The 21,600-nt window shown below is 38.8% G+C and overlaps 1 protein-coding gene across 2 annotated transcripts in view; it reads right to left on the bottom strand.

The window, feature by feature from the left end:
- Window positions 1-303: 303 nt before the first annotated feature.
- nr6a1a (nuclear receptor subfamily 6, group A, member 1a) overlaps window positions 304-21,600 on the bottom strand; it is a 91,162-nt gene continuing 69,865 nt past the window's right edge. For both annotated transcript variants that reach the window (XM_056729908.1, XM_056729909.1), the window contains 8 exons: window positions 12,126-12,356; window positions 10,511-10,566; window positions 9,389-9,555; window positions 9,007-9,216; window positions 7,177-7,431; window positions 5,405-5,526; window positions 4,112-4,264; window positions 304-3,670 (listed from right to left, as the gene is read on the bottom strand). In XM_056729908.1, coding sequence (XP_056585886.1) covers window positions 3,534-3,670; window positions 4,112-4,264; window positions 5,405-5,526; window positions 7,177-7,431; window positions 9,007-9,216; window positions 9,389-9,555; window positions 10,511-10,566; window positions 12,126-12,356 — 1,331 coding nt within the window. In that variant the 3' untranslated portion in view covers window positions 304-3,533. The remainder of the gene's footprint in view (window positions 3,671-4,111; window positions 4,265-5,404; window positions 5,527-7,176; window positions 7,432-9,006; window positions 9,217-9,388; window positions 9,556-10,510; window positions 10,567-12,125; window positions 12,357-21,600) is intronic.

Consider the following 21,600-nt stretch of genomic DNA (forward strand, 5'->3'; position numbering starts at 1 on the left):
TTGAAACTAAAACAAATGAGACAATTATTAAAATACATCAAAAGTATGATGCTGTAAATGTAAATGAAACGTAATAATACAGTAAATATTCATATTGAAATCCTAAATAATATTGACTTTTGATTGTAGACTCGTCATATCAAAGCTCGATCTTCTAATGGAAGACATTTCTGGTTCTACTTCTCTGGATTTCTGTATTTTCTTTCTTTCGTGATGATGAACAACAGAATGCTTAGAAACGACAAGACCCAGTTTCACAGTTGCATAAGATTCACATTTATTTGGTTTCAAGTCCTAAAACATTCTAAACATGCTTTTATAACACATATGGGTCACATTCTTCACAGGTAGTCAAAGTGAAGCAGAGCAAGAGGTTTTTGACAAGGCTTAGGAAAAACACCTCAAACAACGCTCCTGAAAACACACCGAGGCAAAACATCATCTAACATTAACTTTCACTCCGAGGTCAATTAAAGGCCTACAGACCGCTTAGCATGTTAAGCATGATACGTGCTGATGGGTTTCCACGTGCGTGTCTATTCCCTGAGATACCACCCATGCTTCAAAACCTCTCATCTGGCTTCTTATGGTTTGCTCAAGCCCCAACATTCACCATTGTATCTTCTTACAAAACACCCATTTGATTAAGAATAATTCATTACAGAGAACCATAAAAAGATTGTAAGAGGTTCCCCTGTCTATGGAGTCTAGAGGTTAAACAGACAGCACTTTGATAGTCTTTCAATAACCAATCAGTATACCCGTAACAATCAAGTGAAAGAAATCTGATTGGCTAAAAAGTGTCAAAGCATTAAAACAATTACGATGAATTGACAAAGAAACGTAAACAGTTGAGAAAACACAATAAAATACATTCTTCATATGAAAACAATTTACATACAGTGTTTACAACTAGGAATATAATACTGTTCATGTCACACTGTCATAATTGCACTGAGAAACGGTCTTCATTGAAGAATGAAGGAAACGCACGCATTTGATGTGTGTTTGATGTCACCGATCGCACGCACCCGGTTTACCGCATAAATGATTGATAAAGGCATCTTTGTTTTGAGAGCCAACGACCGGTTGAGAAAAGGTGGAAACTATGTTCTTAGCTAAATCTGTGAAGGTTATAAAATGGAATATGAGACACACAAAGAAACAGGGTCACTGGTGCTATGAAACCAATAAATAACGATTAATACTTTAGCCTGATGAAAGCACGCAACATGATGACACACACAAGAGGTAGTTTCAATGTAAATGTATAAAAAGGAGCAAATGAGGATGTACAGTCAAAAGATGGTGGAAAAACACAAAACAGGATCGGATATAAGGTCTTTAGGAATAAATGGATATGGACCTATTTTTTCTAAAAGAAGTTATGGGGCCCCCCAAAAAATCCCTGAATTCCTTACAGATAACCAGGCCGATCTGCAAATCTGATTCTTTAGCCGGCATCCTTTACAACCATTACGCCTGTTAGCGTAGGTTCCAGGAGTGTATTTTTTTATTATATAACGTTTAATATGATAAAAGAATAAAACTGTGTTTCAGCAGCTTCATTTGCGAAAATCTGAGGTTGTTCCAGACACCTACAACTCTGTTCTTACGTAGGCAATGTTGTGTAAAACACTTACTATCGTGCTTCAGTCGCTTGTTTTCGTGTTTTACCTGCCGTATCGGGAGTTTAGTCTATTAGAACAGTCAACATTTAGCTTGCTCGCCCTCCAAAACAAACCCCCACAAGAAAAGAAAACATTCACGATATCTATGAGTAAACCACACGTAAAGCGAAACAACAACGGTATAGAAACAAACGCATTGCGGGCTGGATGAAACGATGAATTGCGTGTCAAGCAGCGTTTAGGATTAAAGACACGCAAAGCAGCGCACGGCCAGAGCGGTAAATTTTGATTTAAAAATGCAAACTCGACAAGAAAATCGAAATGAAAAAGGCTTTGACAGAGACAGAGCCGAGTGTTGCCACCCGGCTTTAGCTGCACTTGTCGGGCCTGAGACGGGGCTGAACACACATCTTTGGTATGGACCCCTTGTGTCATTGTCAGGTGCAAATATGTAAACAATACTCGACGCATATCTAACATGTCTGGAATGTCTGAAATGATGAGAGTTACAACGAGCACATCCAGTGATGCCTTGGGAAGAACGAAAGAAAAAGAATCGAAACGTATCCAAATCTCAAAGGCGTCGGACAGCTTGTCGTAGCTGGACTAGCTAGCATCTCAGTCACGCCTCTTACTTTTGCGCGTTTACGGTAAACCTCAAACCAAACGAAATACCATTTGAAACAAACAACACTTCCCCCCTCCCCGTTTGGATTAAAAATCAAAACAAACAAAAAACTTCTAAAAGGACCTACGATGTCCGGAAAACTACAAACTACTAAAGCTACAAGTACGTCAGCACTTTGTCTTCTGTGAGCGAAGGATAAAAACGGTAACTTTACCCTGTTTAGAACGTGAGGGAAGGACCAGCAGCAAACCCGAACTATACTGCTTGCTCAAAATTCAACGCACCGAATTTTAACGAATAAATTACGATCTTGATTTCACGTGAAAGGGCGGGTGAGGATTCGCTTTGGAAAACGTACCCAGCATGCATGTTTTGAAGGACATGACTGCTCTTTCAGCAGATAAATATCGGTATAGCTTCCATATTACTATGATAATAATGAAGGCGAATATCCGTGAAATGGTCAATTCTAGTCAATTCTAATAAAACAAACCACTTCATTGTCAGACTGAGTGCAAACCGTCTGGAGCGTGCAGCTGAAAGTCATTTTAGCGCTCAAATTACCTAAATGAAATTGAGACTGTATATACCCATGGCTGAACTAAGCAGAGCGCTCACTTCCACCCAAACTTGCATAACACTTTGGTCAAAAAAAAATCAATAAAACATTAACAGACATATTCTGTAGTCAAGTAAAATCCTCATTTCATCCCCAGCCTATGATTGTGAAACCGTACATCTCTCTTCTGTGTAAACAATCACGCTCTCTATCACAGCATTATAAAGGAAGATAAAACCACAGGGCCACATGTTTCACGACTGCTGTGCAATGTAAACACACAACTGATCCGCACGGAGCATCGCACACTAAAGAACAGTACGTGAAACACTTTCTTCCTGAGGTAGTTTTTCAATAAAACAAGTTCTGTCCCTATCAGCACCCCGAAAAAGTGAACAAAGGTCCAACATAAAACCTAGCAGTAGATCTAATCTGATCAGTGGTGACACCGTCACATATCGCAGTTGGACTGAAGCGTGTGAAATCCACTGCGCTTTTTGTGCATTTTCATTTGAAAATCAAGCATGTGCACAGTGTGGACATACATTCAGCTCTGTCTGGTAATAAATAGAGAGGAATAAAAACAAAACTACACTAAACCAAATGCATAAAATAGTATCTTGTCACATTCATGAGAGGAGTGGGGTACCCGGAGTCCCACCCCGTATAACACCCCGCCCCCGTGCAATAGATGGGGAGGGCGTGTTGAGGGAGGTTAATTGGCAGGGGCGGTACCCTTTGTCACGCAGGGGGAGGAGCCTGTCCTGTAGTTGTTCAAACTTGACTTAAAGGAGTGCAATACCGCCTTGAACAACAGAGGGAGCTGCTCCAGAGGAATATTGACCAACTTTCCTGAAATATGAGGGGAGAGGGGGTGAGACCTTGGCCGTTAAATTATGGCTTATGAAATCAGGACAAAGTAAAGAAGTAAGGGATAATGTACAGGGAGCCGGTTGTTATCGAAGAAATAGGAGGGTGGGAAATCACACGGAAGAGGCTTATATCGCGATAACAGCCGGCTACTTGTACATTATCCCACGTATTACACGGCTATTGACTGGACGTGAAATGTGAATTTGATATATTTGATTAACTCATTTTTTAACCAAATGCAGACCTTCCGCAAGGAAAAGCCGTTTACTTTCAGTTTTAAGCTAAGAGTTTTGAGTTTTTTAGCTTTTTCGTTTTGAGCGGTTGTTATCTGGGAATAACAAACCTGCAAATGTCGCAACAGGCCAATCAGAATCAAGCATTCCAGCGAGCCGTGTAATAATCAACAGTAATAACACTAACCTGCGATACAGCGGATTTCCGGCAGGCACATCATGATCTCAGGAAAGCGTTTGGGCTGGTGTGGGTACTTGTACTCGGTGTAGTCCTGACAAACGTACCAGTAACGCTTGTTCAGTTGCTCCAATTGACTCACGTTTGTCAGGCCGCGGATATCTAGAAATGAAGAAAGAAATATGTAACAAAAAAGAAAATAACAGTCGTAGCGTATACCCACATCCATATCCGGTATCATTCATCCATAGCCGGTCTCATTCAATATGCATTCCCCTCACGAAATAAAGTCTTTTTGTTTTCAGTGTTTTAAGTAAATTGTCTGCCGAGCTATATATTTTTCATCATACTGCATCATTGCAAATTTGTTGAAATGTATATTCTCATTAGTTTGTATTGTCTGTATTTTCTGTATTCTGTAAAGGGTGGTTATATAGACAGTGTTTATCGACGTCACGCTGCATTGAATGTTGGGACATCTTGGGAGGAAGGCTGCTGGTGCGTTCAATATAGCGTTCATGTAGTCTTGTTGTGCTAAAACTGCAATAGCATTACGCAGAGTCAGGAAAAGCACTGGTTCTTTCACTTTCGATTTCAATGTATATCAAACAAAACAAGTAACGGTACAAATCAAAACAATAATAGCAGTGGAGTACAATCCTCCCAAGATGGCGGCGTCACAGCAACATGCAACATAGGGCATGACGTCAACAGCACATTCACTATAATCTGGGGGATTTCAAACTTTTTCACACCAAATACTGTATATACTGTGTATATATATATATTTTACACATATAATGAATCTTTTGCAAAGGACCCTCTTTCTAAAATACAGATCCACATTTTTTGTATAAAGAAAAATTTAAACTGTTAGACAAATAGTAAGTGTGATATTATAAAGACAACATATTATAAATAAAACTGTAATCATCTTAAAGGAAAATGTACAACGCTCGTCTCTTAATACTTTTGAAACCCCTTGGAACATTCTGGAGGCCCCATGGTGGTCCCTGGACCTCAGTTTGAAAACCCCCTGATATATTCTGTGCTGCGGCTATTACAGAAGTTGGTGTACTGTGAGATGCCTTGAAGTAATGTATGAAATAAAGTGAAATACATTTCTAAAAAAAATTGTATATGTTCTATTATAGGTCAAGTATGGCACTTTTATATTATAGTTTATCAACGAAGAAAAGCCTAAAGATCTAAAGATCATGAGGACATTAAGGCTAAATCAATATTGGATCAATGTTGTTAAGTTTATGATACAACGACTGAAGTGGTTGAATGCTGTTATACCTTGGTTGAGGAAGTTGATGGCCTTCATGCAGGCGTACTCCTCATTGCTGACCTTCAGCTGATGGAACTTACGAAACAGATAGATCAGCTTCTCCATCACCTCCATCCCATCCTCACTGAAACTACACAAACACACGATTCATCCATCAACTATAGATTTCACAAAGAAACGAGCGACCTCACAGTTTGGTCAATAAGGACCGGAAAAGGAGAGGTTGTGTTGGAGTGGATTCGAACCCATATTTCCCATTTAAACACCACAATACACGCTGAAGGGAACATTTTATTCCCGGGGTCCTGAAAAATTCTTTATAGCATCTTTCTAATTTATGTGCCGTAGTAAAAAGATGATAAGAAAAAGGTCGGTGGGAGATCAAATGAATGGGGATAATGTATAGATAAGGTAAAGAATATGAGAAGTATCCTGGTGTTAAATTATCTCAAAAAGTCACCCGAGCACAATCACATACTCAATGCGAGTACATATAAAACACGGTCTCTCTAATATATCTGCCTCTCTCTTTTAATTACACCAGTCTTTTTGATCTCCCTCCCTAAAGGAAGGTGGTGACCTTTAGTGTGTTCATGTCCACTAAACGGGAATGTTTCACTACTTAAGACCAGATGCCCTGCGATTGTACCAAGCATGTAGCAGTAAATTTATCCAGGGGATCAAGAGGAGAAGGGTTAAGAGGTCATTTACACACACCACACACACTTCTTCTGCTCCGGCACTCGCAAATATACAGCCGCGGGTAAAAAAAGAGACCATTTCATTGTGTTATTTAATCTGCATGTCTCAACCTCAGTGACAAAAAGTCATCCAACAGTAATGTGAAAGACAAATGACAAAACACATTAAAATGTTTGAACTTTTCCTAAATACATGTAAAAATATTACTGTTTTATTGCTTGAAAGTGAATATGAACTTGTTTTCTTTGCAGCAATTGAGGTCTAAAAAAAATACAGAACATCTTTTCTGATATTTTCACCTGTTTCTCCAGTTTTCATTTTCTGCACATAAATGCATATAGAAACATTAATTTTCACTTGGGACATAACGATGAATAGTAAATTTAGAAAAACTGAAAGCAAGCTGTATTTATAATGATAAAGCCGAAAAAACAAACATATTTTTGGGTCCTGGCATCCCATGCATCTTTGGACATTTGGAGAACTACAAAGCACACTTGATTCCAGAACCAACACATTATGTGTATTATTATTAGTGACACTTAATTTATGACTGAATGAGTTTATTATTGAACCTGATGTGATTTAGTCAGACTGATAAGGAGAACTTAAAAATAAAACAGGTGGGTAACGTTAACATGTATCCTATATAACTTAATAGAAAATAAAGGGAAAAACAGCATTCACATTGCAGAACTTCAACCTTAATAAAAATAATCTGTTTTTCAATAGATCGCCCAAATGCTCTTCCATTACATATTTTATATTAACACAAAAATAATATTTTAATGTCATGAAATGATGCATTAACCACCCCATAGAGACTTATAGGACCGCCGTTGATGACACAAACATATTGGTCAACGTTTTTTAACCGAATCCCTGAAGCATCCATTCAAACGCTAAAGTGAACAGGGTTTCCCAAAGCTAGTTCCAGTGACCTCAGTATCTTGCAGAATGGTAGTGTCACTATAAAAATGCAGGACAGGCTAAAGGACTGGCTTAGTCCCAACCACTTTTGAATCACAATTAACAACCGAATAAAACACAACCCACAAAGCACACAGTTGTAGCTCACCTCTGCAGCTCGTCGTCTGACGGTGTGTATTTGTCGGTCACGTTGGTGAGGTCTCCCAGAACCTGTGCGCTGTAGACGGTCAGGCAGGCCAGCAGGATGAGCTCCTGCCAGGTGGCGCTCAGGAGCCGCGTGTAGTCCTCGATGGACAGCTCGCAGAAGAACGGAAGCTTTTTTATCCAAGAGATCTGTCTGAACAGAAGTTCATCCGCCAGTCGGCACAACAGGGCGAAGAGCTCCACCTGAGTGACCCGATATCTACGTGAAAGACAGCGTTAAGTGAGATCTTTTGACTACAATGAAACCATGAAATATCTACATTAACGCATTCATTTCCCATTTGTTCCAACATCCTGTTTTTGCCCTTAAAGTGAAAGTTCCCCCGAAAATCAATGACTCACCCTCTTGTCATTTCAAACCTGTATGACTTACTTACTTACGCAGAACACAAAAAAGTTATATTTAAAAATGTAGATAGCCGAACAGCACTTCCCCCCGATCACTTCTATTGCATTAAAACAAAACCAATGCATGTAAATGGGGGCCATTTTAAAACAATTTCTTCTTTTGTGTTCTGCAGAAAGCCATATAGGTTCAAAATGACAAAAGGGTGAATAAATGATGACAGAATTTTTATTTTGGGGTAAACTATTGCTTTAAATGTTTCTGCATAGCTTTGCAACAACGTGGTGAAAAGAGGCACAGAAATAGAGTTGAATAAAATGGTTTGTTCTTGGCCACCACTGACTACCATAGTAGGAAACATTTCTTTATAAAAAAAATGTTCTGTTAAACACACACAAAAAAAGATATTTTGAAGAATGTAGGAAAGCAAACAGTTCTGGGCCACTTTACTCTTCCATTGTTATTATGGTAGTCAATGGCGGCCAAGAACTGTTTGGTTACAAGAATTCTTACAAATATCTTTCTCTGTGTTCATGGGAACAAAGCAATTTATACAGATTTGGAACAATTTGAGAAACACAAACAAGAAAAGCTAACAAGCACAACACAACAACAGGGTTTTTCCTGTATAGAGAAACTTGAGTCAAATGTCGTGCAGACTCTCGCCAAAATTATGTCGGTGTCTTTACACTTGCAGTTGCGGCATTACGCCACAGTGGAGGCGTGTGTTTCATAATCAGCACACTGAGGCGATAAAGATAGTTGCAGAAGAAGAGCTAGCTGTGTTTTCCATCCAAATTCGTTTAATTTCTTGAAATCTCTTAAATGAACATGACGTACATTATTGTAATGTCTTTAGTTGTGCAGTTGAATTGTTGAATCGGCGTATACTATACACAGGGAGTTCGCCAGTATCAACGCACATTGTGTTCAGAACGACTCGACTCGAATGACTCATTTGAACAGATTCATTTAAACTATTGAACTTTTCAGTCACTAGCGAATATAAGAGATCATTGAATCATTCAAAGTGAACCACATAGAATGCAAGATGTGTATGAGCTATGCTCATTAGGAAGACTGGTTAATTCAGTTGGCGCTTGTGGGCTGAAGAGTAAATTTTTTGAAAGTGATAAAAAAATCTTTATTTGATTATGTCTATTTGGTTATAACACTTAGTAATTGTCATTTTCATCAAATTTTATAAGATCTTTTAATCTGTCAAAGTCACTTTAGTTAAGCCACTTAAAGGTACGGAAGGCCTACGTGTGTGTACGAGATCAGGATGGCACCGCCTCGGCTTCATTTTGAGGCAGGAAAAACAAGACCATGAAAGATGACTTTCCATTGATTAAAAACAAACGTCTAATGGCCATCATTGATTCTGAATGACTGAGGGTCTGGTCGACCTAATGAAGTGTTCTTTACCCGTCCTCGATGAGCATGGGTGTGACAAGCGGGGCCAGTTCCTCTGCTGCCACCAGCTGGCTGATGAGGGTATGGCTCTGCGGGTACAGACTCCGCGGCTGTGCAGGGTATCCAAACAGATGAGGCAAGAACTGATAGTGCTGGGCCATAGCGTTACCAATGTACTGCTCTCTCAGAGCAGCGGTGTAGCCGTTTAGCTCCACAGAACGGCTGTTGAGTGAGAGAGCGAGAGAGCAATTCAACATGATGTTAAAACAGATATATATTACAAATATATTGGGGGGGGGATTTGTTAAGGAAGCAGCCATCATTGATTTACTTGGAATAATTCTATTATTCCAGATGATTATTCCCGGCTACATTGCTATGAGCAAGGACTCACTTGGATGAAAGTGTGGATACAGGAGAAGGCTGGTTGCCATCGGAGACGCCGTTGCCAGGGGAACTGTGGTCGCTGTCGCCGTTGTTCCCCCAAGTGTGTTCTGGCATGTTGGCTTCATCCTTAAACTCCTGTCCCGACATAATCCTTTCAATCTCTTCATCGGAAATCTATAGAGAGAATGAAAGGTGGAGATGATGTTTTTGCAATATCTAAATTTTAAAGGCAGTCGAAGACTAGTGACCGCCCAAACGAGACGAACCAGCATTTGAGTCAAGGCCACGCACTTCAATTCCCCTTTTAATGCAATTGATGAGTTCAAGCCATCTTTAACAGCCCATAAAGTGTTTTATTGTGTGACGCGACCGGCTTTTGTGTTTTCCAAAGGCAATTAGTGCGAATCAATACGACCGCGGCCTCCGGGATCAGGTGCACACAAGAGCCCAATATTGAGTTAGAAAAGCTGCCTCCTTTGTCCTTTTGAATAAAAACACAGTGAATAATAAATAAATATGGAGACTAGATGCTTCACCTTACTGTTATTGTGTATCTGCGAGGTAAAAGAAGCTTTGAAGTGAATAATCGCATAGCAAAAAGAGAAAATCGCAAAGTACGAGCTACATGCAAACCTTATCAAAGGCCACGTTTTAAACATTGGGGGAGTTCATGGAACGCGAGGCGAAATATTCTCTGATATGAGAATGAAATACAGTACATTCTTCTAATACTGCCATGCTCAGAAAGGTAGAAAAGCAGCACAACACAATGATTTGATAAGGTCACAAAAAAAGAATGACTGTTCGTCACATCGCTGGCCTTGAAAATAGAAACTCTGCTAATGAAATTAACATCTTTAAATGATGCTGAGGTCACAGGTCGCTATATCAACACGTAGGGCCATTCATCCAGGAACTCAATTCAACTCGTCTTCATTGGCACCAAAACTAATCAGCTATATTTCGCTTCATTCACGCCTGGAGAGGACACGGACGCTCACGTTACGTCGGCTTGAATACAAAACGGAAACAAGAAAAATCTCAAGGAAGAAACTCTCATTGAAATGCAAGGCAGGGACGGAGTTAGAGCGGTGGTTGGTAAACTGAATGAGAGAGGAATTATGGGTACCTGTACGGGACCGATGCTTTTATTTCTTCCTCCGGGCATGCCATCCTCTCTGATTGCTGAAAGACAAAATCAAATAGTGAAATGTAAGTCAATTTCAAAATAATTTGACCTTAAAGAAATCCCTTTTCAACATTGGAATAGATATCAAAACACAGGTTTGGAGACATGACACAAAGGAGATTTGGATGGTCACTACAAAAAGTTTTAGTAGTTCATAAGAAAAATAATGTTTTACTTTACATTATATTTGTACATAAGCAGCATGACATGACACAACCCATAATAGCTACTTCCCCAAGGTTCAATAACCCAGTCCATTTTAAGTGAAGATGTAATTGTTATTCCACTATGGAATTCATTCGTCTAACAACATGGCTGTCCATTCTTATTGGGTCAAACCAGATTTATCTAATCAAAATATAAAGTTATCTATGGTGCTACTTACTTTATAATTTTTGTATTGCAAATCAACCCTACATGGTACAGCTCAATTTAAACTTAAAGGGATAGTTCACCCAGAAAGAAAAGATCTGTCATCATTTTCTCAACCAGCATGACATTCTTTCTTTCCTACACATATAACAAAAGCAGATATTTTGAAGAATGTTGGTAAATGAACAATGGCGGTAACAATTGACTTCTATTGTATGGACACAAAACCAATCAATGGGTGCCACGGCCAACGTTGTTTGGTTAAAGACATTCTTCCAGATATCTGCTTTAGTGTACTGCCTAAGAAAGCAAGTCATACAGGTTTGAAATGACAAGTGGGCAAATAGATGATGACATATTTAGCATTTTTGGGTGAATAGTAACTTGAAAACTGTGGTTTGTAGGTGGTATTTAACAGAGAAACCAATGCATAACCACTGACATCCAATCTGATGAGAATCTTAGTAAATATAATAAACTAATAATATTGCAAGATGACACCATACATAATACTGGTGCTTATATGTAGTCTTTTGTTAAAGCCATATTCCCGAAACTCAATCCAAAGCTCTGCTTCAAACACTTACACTTGTGCATGAATTGAAAAGCCACTAGAGGGCAGAAGTGATTCTTGTCAAGTATTTTCCATCAGCTGTGCTCAAAGCCCATTGTCATTAATACTGTATTGCTCTTAAGTGCTATTACAATGCAATGAATGAGTATGGTGATGTATTGTCGTAAAAAGACATCTTAACCAAAAGCAACCATTCCTTAAAGTTCTGAAGAGCTCCTGCTTACTACGTACTTAAGATATTCATGAAATAAATAAAGACACTATTATCCTGCTATTATACTAACTATACAGGTTGTGATGCTTTAGTGTGGCTGTGCTTCGTGAATTATAGCTGCAAAACCACCAATATTAAATTACATCACAAAACTGGAGTATTAACATAACATCATCTCTTCTATCATGATCCACCCCCAAACTGGTTTACGCTGGTCAGGGCTGGTTTGGTGAGTATCAAGTCATTCTATTCACAAGCAAAATGTACCCAGGGCAGTTTTGCTGGTTAAGCCATTTAGATGAAATCGTCTTGAGTTGACCACTTGTCCACGGATAAGCGAGTTCGAGGAGTCCATCCAGGTGCTAGAATTAAAATGCCGGTTTTTAGTATCTCACCTTTGCGGTTCATTCCCATCTGCAGGCACTTGAGAAGCCTGCAGTACTGGCAGCGGTTGCGTTGTTTGCGTGACATCTCGCAGTTCTTGTCGCGACTGCAGCGGTAGACGCGCTTGTTGCAGATGCTGCGCTTGAAAAAGCCCTTGCAGCCCTCGCAGGAAATAATGCCATAGTGCAGTCCTGTGGCGCGGTCTCCACAAATGAGACAGGAGCGCTGCTCAGCCTGGTCATCTGCCACACACAAAAAACACACAAAGGAATTAGTGTAGTAATGTGTGTATATGTATTAGGCTTTGTGCACGTTTTGTTGTGAACATCCAGCTGCCTCTTTTCTTCAATTTTAATTGTTTTTTTTTAAATACAGTCAACAACAACACAGATTGTGGAAAGTCCTTAAAATCAACAGGGTGGATTCACAAAACATTCTTATGAAGAAAATTCTTCTTAACTGCCACATTGTAATTTAAGAATAAAGTGAGGAGTGTTTTGTATTCTACCCAAAAAATCTTAAAACAGCTCTTGTATATTTTCCCCCAAGATTAATTTACAAAGCATATGTCCTTTTTTATCATTTTTTTATTCTTTTTATTCTTTTATTTTATAAGATGTGTCTACAGAATTTTGAGCTTTCTACAATTTATACTCAGAACAATCTTAGATTTTGTCTTAGGAATAGTTTCGTAAAACCGGCACAAAGCCAGCAAGAATGCAAGGCCAAAGGAGGCCATAGAAGACATAAATAAATATACAAAATATTGGTTATTATGTGTAAAGAAAGACGGTTGAGATGTTATTTGACTAATAAATGCAATAAAATGGAATAAAGGTGTTCTCTCTTTATAAGGACATGTGGTCAAATATAATTGGTAAGCTTTGTACATTACAGAGAACTATAAAATCAAAATAGGTTGTTTTTTCTTGTACGGATTTTGCACAATTTAAAAAAGAAAGTCTTGTTATCATAATCTTCAATCATCATTTTTTTATCGTGCTGATGTTACCCAAATGTTACCAAATCTCCCATGTGGTTTGGAAAAACAAGCAATAATATTCCACTTTTATAACTAATGTTTATAATCAGGTCCATTATGTTTCAATGTATGTATGTAAATACATTATGGACGTTTAATGCATTGCAAAATGCCTTAATATCACATATATGTGAATGTAGTTTATATACGGAGCTCGACCAAATTGCCACGACTAAGACAAACAAACACTATAACAAACACACCTCCTCCCCCAGCACGAAAACAAGCCTAGACCAGATGGGTGGGTGCCATGGTAACGGTGAATGGTATGTCCGTGAGAGGAATGTGCTTGCTCACCGCTGCTGTGGCGTCACGGCTGACTTAACCAAGAAAGGGTTCAAACCAAGAGCAACCGAAACACAAACCCTCTCTCCCTTCCTCCACTCCTACCTTCCCTCTGTCTCGCTCGCCCGCTGTCAGAATTATGATATCACCTAACACTGAGGTCAGCCTCCCCCCCATCGGCTGCTTAATGAACCAATAAAGCCAACATACTGTTGCTTAAGAAGGCTAAACAAACCCTATAGAGACCAGTGAACGAGACTAAACAGTCACGGAGAGGAATCAGGATCAGAAGCACTTTTTTATGAATCTAATTGCAATTGTTTTATTAAGTATTTCGGGACACATTAAATCTGAGCATGAATCAGAAACAGCAAAATTTCAACATTTATCGTAAGAGTTGAACAGTATTAAATAAAAATGTGATATTAGTTCTCTTCATAAAATAACGTAGAATGCTGTATACAGTATGACATTTTTATTTTAATTCATAATGAATGTATTTTATTATAATAAATAACTTTTGGAGCCAATACATGTTACACATATTTCAGATTATATGTATAAAACATTTACGTAAAAAATTATTTTGATGATCTGCAACGACCTAAACTTTACGATCATTTTGGTATATCTGGCATCCCTAGAAACTATGCAGTGTAATAGATGTTGTAAAAGAATAGCTGTACGTAACAAAATATGAATTCTTTCATCAATGGATTCATTAAAATGTTGGCTTGAACCATTTTCAATCTAACCGAAATCTCAGATCTTTTATGACGTCCAAAAGGGATCGTGTTAATGGAGATGTAAATAAAAAACAAATTGATCAAAAATGTATAAACACAAACTAAATCATTTCTGTATTGCGAGGGAATGAGAAAAAAGGAAAAGAAAACTGCTGCCGACAGAGAATGTGGTGAGGTCAACTGCCGGAGCTGTGGACCATTAACGCAGAGTTCAAGTCATAAAAAGTGGGTCATGGCCCAGCGCCTTTTCTTTCTCAATATGAGAGGGAGTTCCACGGGCCCGTCATTGAAGCGGAGTCAAGAACAGGCCATTCATACCATCTGACATGCCTTTTACTTCTCTATAGGACAGTATGATTACAGTGCAAATGCTGGCTTTTCTTTCGCCTCTGGAGCTTTTAAAGCGCCGATGCTTCAATGTTTTCTGCCGAGCAGACAGGGCTTTCCAACTGAGAAGGGGTCAACAGTGCACAGATACAGTCAGAGGAGAGTTAAGTGTAGGGCTTTCATTCACATTTTCCATTACAATGAATTTATTTCCCATGCTATGTGTTTAATATATCTGTAAAAGAACTACATCAAAAAATACAAACTCTCATTTTGTGGTAGGGCTGGGCGGCATGTCAAGAAGTCACAATCACTTTGCTGTTTGCAGTAATATTAATTCTTAAAGGACTAGTTCACCTTCCAAATGATTTTTCCCCCCATCATTTACTCACCCCGTTGTCATTTCAGACCTGTGTGACTTTTCTTTCTTTTGCAAAACACAAAGAAGATATTTCGAAAAATGTCGGTAGCTGAAAACCGTTGGTCCCGATAGACTTGTCAATGGTTTTCTGTTACCAACATTCTTCAAAATATCTTCTTTTGTGTTCTGCAGAAGAAATTAAGTCATACAGGCTTAAAATAACAAGAGGGCGTGTAAATAATGACAGAAATGTAATTTAAATGCTGATCTATTCCTTTGATATTATAAATATTGCAATCATTTCAATTTACTTTTATTTGACCATGAAGTTTATGCAGTACAGTTCTGAAGGTCTCATGTTAAACACGTTCACGTAATTGGTTACACTGTCTTTGGTCAAAAAGGCTATCTTGAAATCTATTTAAAGTGACCTAATTATGAAATATTACACTTTAAATCTTCTCAGCAGGTCTCTTGATTTCTTCATTTGTCAGAAACGCTGGGAGGGAATATGCGGCCGGGCTCTCACTGATCCTTTAAATGAGAACGGACGACATCTAAAAGCTTTGCTGTATTACCATATGAATGACATTGGCATTTATTACCATTTACTATAATGACAACAGAAGCATCACCAAACCACAAACTGCTCATGTGTAATATCATCATCCCAAACACTGTCCTTTAATACACAGATTAATGCAATAAATATCTCTTAGCAGCTAAGACTGAAGTGACATATTCTCACATTGTGTGCAGAACTAAAACGGAGAGCAGCCCAACACATACAGTACTGTAACGCCCTCCTTGTTTCTTCAAACCATTTGCTTTGAATTCCTGGCAGATGTTGTGTTATGCAGGGCGCATCCGAAACCATAAATTATTGACCAGTGTATGTGAAATGACTGACTTCCTCAAATGAGAAAACAGCGCTTGGAAAGTTTGCTTCCTTTATTCACACCCCGGCCTTCTTGATTAGTTAAATTTGTCGCCCTCTCTTTCAAGTGCATGGCCACCCTATAAACCTTGAGTTCTCTCACACCTTCACACACTTGATCCTGCGGCGTCACTTCACACCCCTCCGCCCCGTCGCTCACGTGAGCATTCCCGAAAAATTACCGGGACCATCTGCCCCTATGCTTGTGGAACAGTCACTTATGTGTCTTTACGTGTTGTTATTTGCTGCCGATCGTTAATCTTACAAAAGCGGCTCACATTTGGGTCGAAAGGTTTTAATTATTAATTATAGGGTTTCTTACAGTTTATAATTAGGTCTGATTTCTGAATAAGAACATCATTTTATGACACTAAGCACATTTATCTCTCCAAATTCTCATAAATGCAACGTGTCCGGAGAGTTGTTACATTTTGTATTTTTCTTAATAGTCATTATCTTTTACTGTATAAACCTCAAAAGTCATCTTGGGTCCTGAAATAAAAATCAGGTTCTAGCCTCGATTCGAGTCTCGGGGCAAGATTCCCCCGCCTTCCACACACAGGGCCGAGACCCCCCACTGGACCTATTAAAACCTGCATTGTTACCCTGAGGTCAGGCCTGCTTTCATTCCAGACTTTACCACAGGCAGAAAATGCAGAGACTGAGGTTTTAAACAGTAAAGCCACTGATAACATGCCGACCAAAAGTTTCCATCTCGGGCGCCAAAACCCCATGCTTAGCTTTTTATGACCATTTAAACTGAAAGCACAGTTGAAGCGCAGTAACAAATGTCAAACATAACACAAAGTGCTCGCTTATTCAGCTTCTTAAAATGAAGATGATCTAATAGAGTACATTACAACCCAAATACATTACTATTCCAAATGATTTTCATCAACTCTAAAAAAGAATATCTCAATACTTTGGTAAATACACCATAAATACACAAATTATTTTCGATAGGAGAGTCGCCATGTGTCCGGGCAGGTGTGTGTAGCTAAACGGCGGAGGATGGGATGCCGAGCAGATGATGGTGGGTAGAGAGCGGAGGATGGGCTCGTGGAGAGCAACACAGAGGTCTACTGAGGTCTTTGTCTTTCGTTTCCATTACAATCAGCCCCAGCTGAGGGGGTCGGGGGGCTTTGCTGTTTCCTTTCCGCTCTTTGTGCACTCCTGTAATCCACTGGATTTATCTTTTCATTCTATACATCCATTAGCTTTTAACCTGTATGCATGCCTGCCACTGTTCAGATGTGATTAACCCATCAAATGTGTCATCTATCAGTTAATCAAGTGCATACTTACATTCGTTTCGAAAATAGACAGCAGCAAACAACCATGATTTAAAACGTGAGATAGTTTAAAATTGCAAAAAAGCACAAATGACACTTTCAGCGGATCATGAAGATGCTGGTTAAATCAGAAGTAATGATTGATCTCAAGTCAACCAAATCTTATTCTGATCCCTCTCCTCTGTGCTGACCACCTCTGTAGCCCGGACAGTGTTATGTTAATGCTTTCAGTTCCACACTTTCAGAGTCATGGCTAACTCAGCTTTCCTCAAAGCATAAAAGAAGGAATGAGAGAAAATTCTCCACCCCAACCCCCCAACTGTATTCATCTTATATCCATCACAAGAGGCCAAGAATTAGCATTTGGTAATTAGTCTGAGACTCTTAATGTAAACCTTTCCATTAACTAAGAATAAATGAATCCTGGACCTGCAGCTAACAGAAGCTTTGTGCTGTAAATGCATCTTAAAGCAGTGGTTCTAAAACTGGGGGCCCTGACCCCCCGGGAAGGGGGAACAAGATGGTTCCTGGGGGGCCACAGATTTTGTTGCATTTTATGATTTATTTAAATCAAACATCAGAAAAATAAGTCCACCAACCAAAATAATTGATGTTCCAGCATTGTAGAACTGAATATGTTTTTGGTTTAATTAAAATACTATGTTTAAGATTATAAGTCTTTACTTGGGTGCCAGCAAAGCGATGCATCCTACACAAAGGGGGACTTACAATGAAACATTTTGAGAACCACTGTCTTAAAGCATTTCACAAACAGTCGCTTAGAGTATTAAAGAAATGGAATCACCATAGATGTGATTGGACATGCCACGAAAAAAAAAAAAAAAAAACCATAACCCCAAGTGGGTCAATTATCTGAAAACTTGATAAAGCAAAAATGAAAATTGGAACCGGCAGGGGCGGCGATCTTAGTTGTAGCAGAATATTGATGCGTTCATCCAAATCGGCGACTTACGACATCTTCTGCATTGTTGCCCTCTCAGTAGCATCTATAGTTAGCTTAACAAAATCAATAAAGGCCATCAGCAGATAAAGCACATCAAAAGCTGAAATATTTGCAAACATTACACAAGACACCAAGCCCTATTGATCTCTCATCACCAGGGCAGATGTTTTTCTGAGCTCACCAGATCCTAGGTTTCTCCTTCATGTCAAAATAACGAATTACGAGTATGAATAACAAATGAATACAGAGTCATAACCTCGATTGTGCGAATCATTCATCACAAGTCTCAAGTGGTTGCAAGAAATGGAGAAACAAACATCCAGACCCTTTGATCTGTTGCTCAGCACCTCCGGCAGAAGACCAAGGCCTTATGGGTACTTTTTTCATTTCATGGGATTTGTTTTTTATTGAAAATATTTCTTTGCATTTAAGCAGAGGAGCAAGAGGAATGTGTCATACTAGCAAAAACCTCAGGAAATGTTTTTTTAGCTCCAGTTTGTTCCTTATTTGAGAATATGGATAAAATATCCATTAAAAATAAATAAATAAAAAGGATAAATCAATTTCATATGATCTTAAGATTTAACTTCAGTCTCCAAGGTGACCTCAGCACAGTATTAAGGATGTTTGTTTCCACGGTGTAGTTATGGATAAAAGCTAATTTATGGGTTGGCAGTAAGGCTACTTCTTGTTTTAGTTGAGACTAAATTTAGCTCCGGAATTGCTGAACCTTTTCTAATGACCTTCTCTGCTGTTATTGATCTTCACATAGCTTAGAGTCCCCTCCCCCTTTGTGTTTGCACACACACACACACACACAAATACACCGTCACAACCCCCCAGCCCACCCTCCTCCGCCACAGAGGTGACTTCCTTCATAAGTGAGTGACGAATGAAGCTTAGGGAAAGACGCGTGGAAAAACTAGGCAGAGCGGAGAGAAAGGAAAGAGGAAGAACAGACAGAGGGTATGAGGAGAGAGAGACAGGAGGATGAGTGAAGACTTGAGACGATGGCCCTCCTCAATCGGAAACAATAAGAACAGAGATGGGCGGCAGTCGAATAGGATTAGGAGGAGGTAAAGTTATTATGTACAGTGCTTTCAGACCTCCCCCAACACACACACACACACACCGTTCACATACCACCCTTGAACATATTCTCTCTTTAACATAATACTGTGGGGTTTTTCAATGGAGTTACATTCAAATACATTTACAAAGCCGCTGTGATGTAAACAAGAAAATGATAAACTCAAATCACAAACGCACATCATTTTTTGTGGACAATGATACATTAATAAATGTATACATGCAATATCACTGTAAAAAAAACTACTTTAAAACAGTAATATTACAGCAGAGGAAAGCCAGAAAAAATTGTACGGTAAAATATTTTATAAAGTACAATTACATATTGATATTTTACACCTAACTGAAACCACTATACAATTATTTACATTAAATATTCTGTTTATTTCTGTAATTAAACATTTAACTGCCTTTCAAAGACACATGAAAATTTCCTTAAGAAACGGTAAAGTTCTGTCAAATTAAATCTTTACAATGTAGAAGTCAATTCTGAAAAATTTACATGTTTTTATTATTTTTTACAGTGTACAAGTTAATGCTGACAAACGTGCAATATAAAAAATATTCTACATTTTTATCATTCAATGGCATTGTGTTCTGGAATTAAGGCTAATATTTCGATGGATGATGTAATAAAAATGAATATTCGGCTTGGCAGAAATTCTGTCTTTATCACCTCACATCTCTATATATATATGTGTGTACACATTTGGAATATAAAAAAGAGTTTTAAGATGTTTTAGTTGAACTGTTCAAAACATTAATACTAATACAAGCACACAAATATTTGAGAAATCAAGCATTCGTTTATTCTAAAATGGTCCTTTGAGCGTTCAACAATTCAAACTACTCGGAACAATTTGAAGTTTTCCAGAAGGGCACAAACTTATCGAAAGGCGAATGAAAGTACATCTATGACAGCGACTAAATAAAGCAAATGAGGCCGAGACTGAAAGATCTGACAAATAAGTAAGAACCGTTCGCACCTTCTGTCATTATGCGAGTGAGTTTTCACACCATCTTTTGAGGAAGGTAATTGGTCGTCTAAAATCTTAAAACTAACGCAGACAGAAAGCTAATATCACATTTATTCAGTAGCCAGCGCGTCTGCGTTTGACACGACGGCCGATTTTATTCTTTTCTTTCAAGAAACAATGCACCTGAATGACTTCTGAATGAGGTGGGTGCCATTTTGTGAGGAAGATATTGATTAGTAAAATTCCAGTTTTGTTAAGGAGATGCTAAAGTGTCAAGGTCCAAGGCCAACCAATCTTAAACAATCACTGTTTATCCTTTTATCAGAGCTTATCAGGTTCTTCACTGAGTAAAATCAAATCGATCTGCTATTCTCAAGGTCTATCCTCATTACAGAGCAAACTGAGATACAATTGCGTGGCCAAACTGATACGATCTAGAGCACTGAGGGGTGAAGTTTGGGCTACAGTGATAGACCCACGCAGGGGCCTGTGGGGGTTGTGTGTGTATATGTGTGTATCGGGGGTTGAACCAGATGAGCGAGGAGCTTCGCTGACCCCCGCTTGCCATCGCATGAAGACAGCTGCCTGGTCAACACTGAAAACCTTTTCCAGATGGGCCGCAGCCCGCATACCACACTGTGGCACAACCATAAACGCACTAAACACACAAAAAATGTCAAAATGACATTGGTTTGCCAATCAGTCGCACTAGGGATGTACAGTGTACAATAAACAACCACACAGCATACAGTGTGGAAATCTGTTAGCTGTATGTGTTGCTGCTGTATGTGATAAATATACTACATACCATCAACGGTTAGCCCGAACGTGCAGGAAATAAACAAAAGTATAAACATTCAACTGTATGTGCATGGATACTCCAAATCAAAAACTTGCCGAAACCGAACGTTATTTACAAAAAAGGTTAATTGCATAAACAAATAAACACACATAAAAACCCAGTAGTGATCTCCATCTACCGTATGGTTGCGAACACAAAAATCTAGTCCATTATTCCATGAAAAAGCATGAAGCTTAAAAATTGCATCGAAAATACTACATGTATCATTCCAAGACATTTTTGTATCTTTTTCAAGCTGAATAAAATATGTATGACGCTCCGCAACACATTCTCAACATTTCCCTGTCTGATAAAGTAACTAAATATTCCTGAGATCATACAAAAATAATCTTTACAGTAAAGAGCAGTTGTAGCTGTTAGCCCTTAGCAGATATACCATTAAAGCACACAGACAGAATCTAAAGCAGGATCTTCAGGCAATATGAGTTTAGGGATATGACAGATTTCACAATTGACTTTACATTAGTTACGCAATGAGCTCTTTTAAAGGGGCGTTTTTTAACATTCTCTCTCATTTAAACAGCCTTGCTTACAAACACACCTCAACAGTAACGTGATCTCACATGAGCTAGTTAAAGCATCCCGTCCGTCCCTTTGTCCTTCT

This window comes from Triplophysa dalaica, chromosome 18 (assembly GCF_015846415.1).
Source record: "Triplophysa dalaica isolate WHDGS20190420 chromosome 18, ASM1584641v1, whole genome shotgun sequence".
Classification (NCBI taxonomy): Eukaryota; Metazoa; Chordata; class Actinopteri; order Cypriniformes; family Nemacheilidae; genus Triplophysa; species Triplophysa dalaica.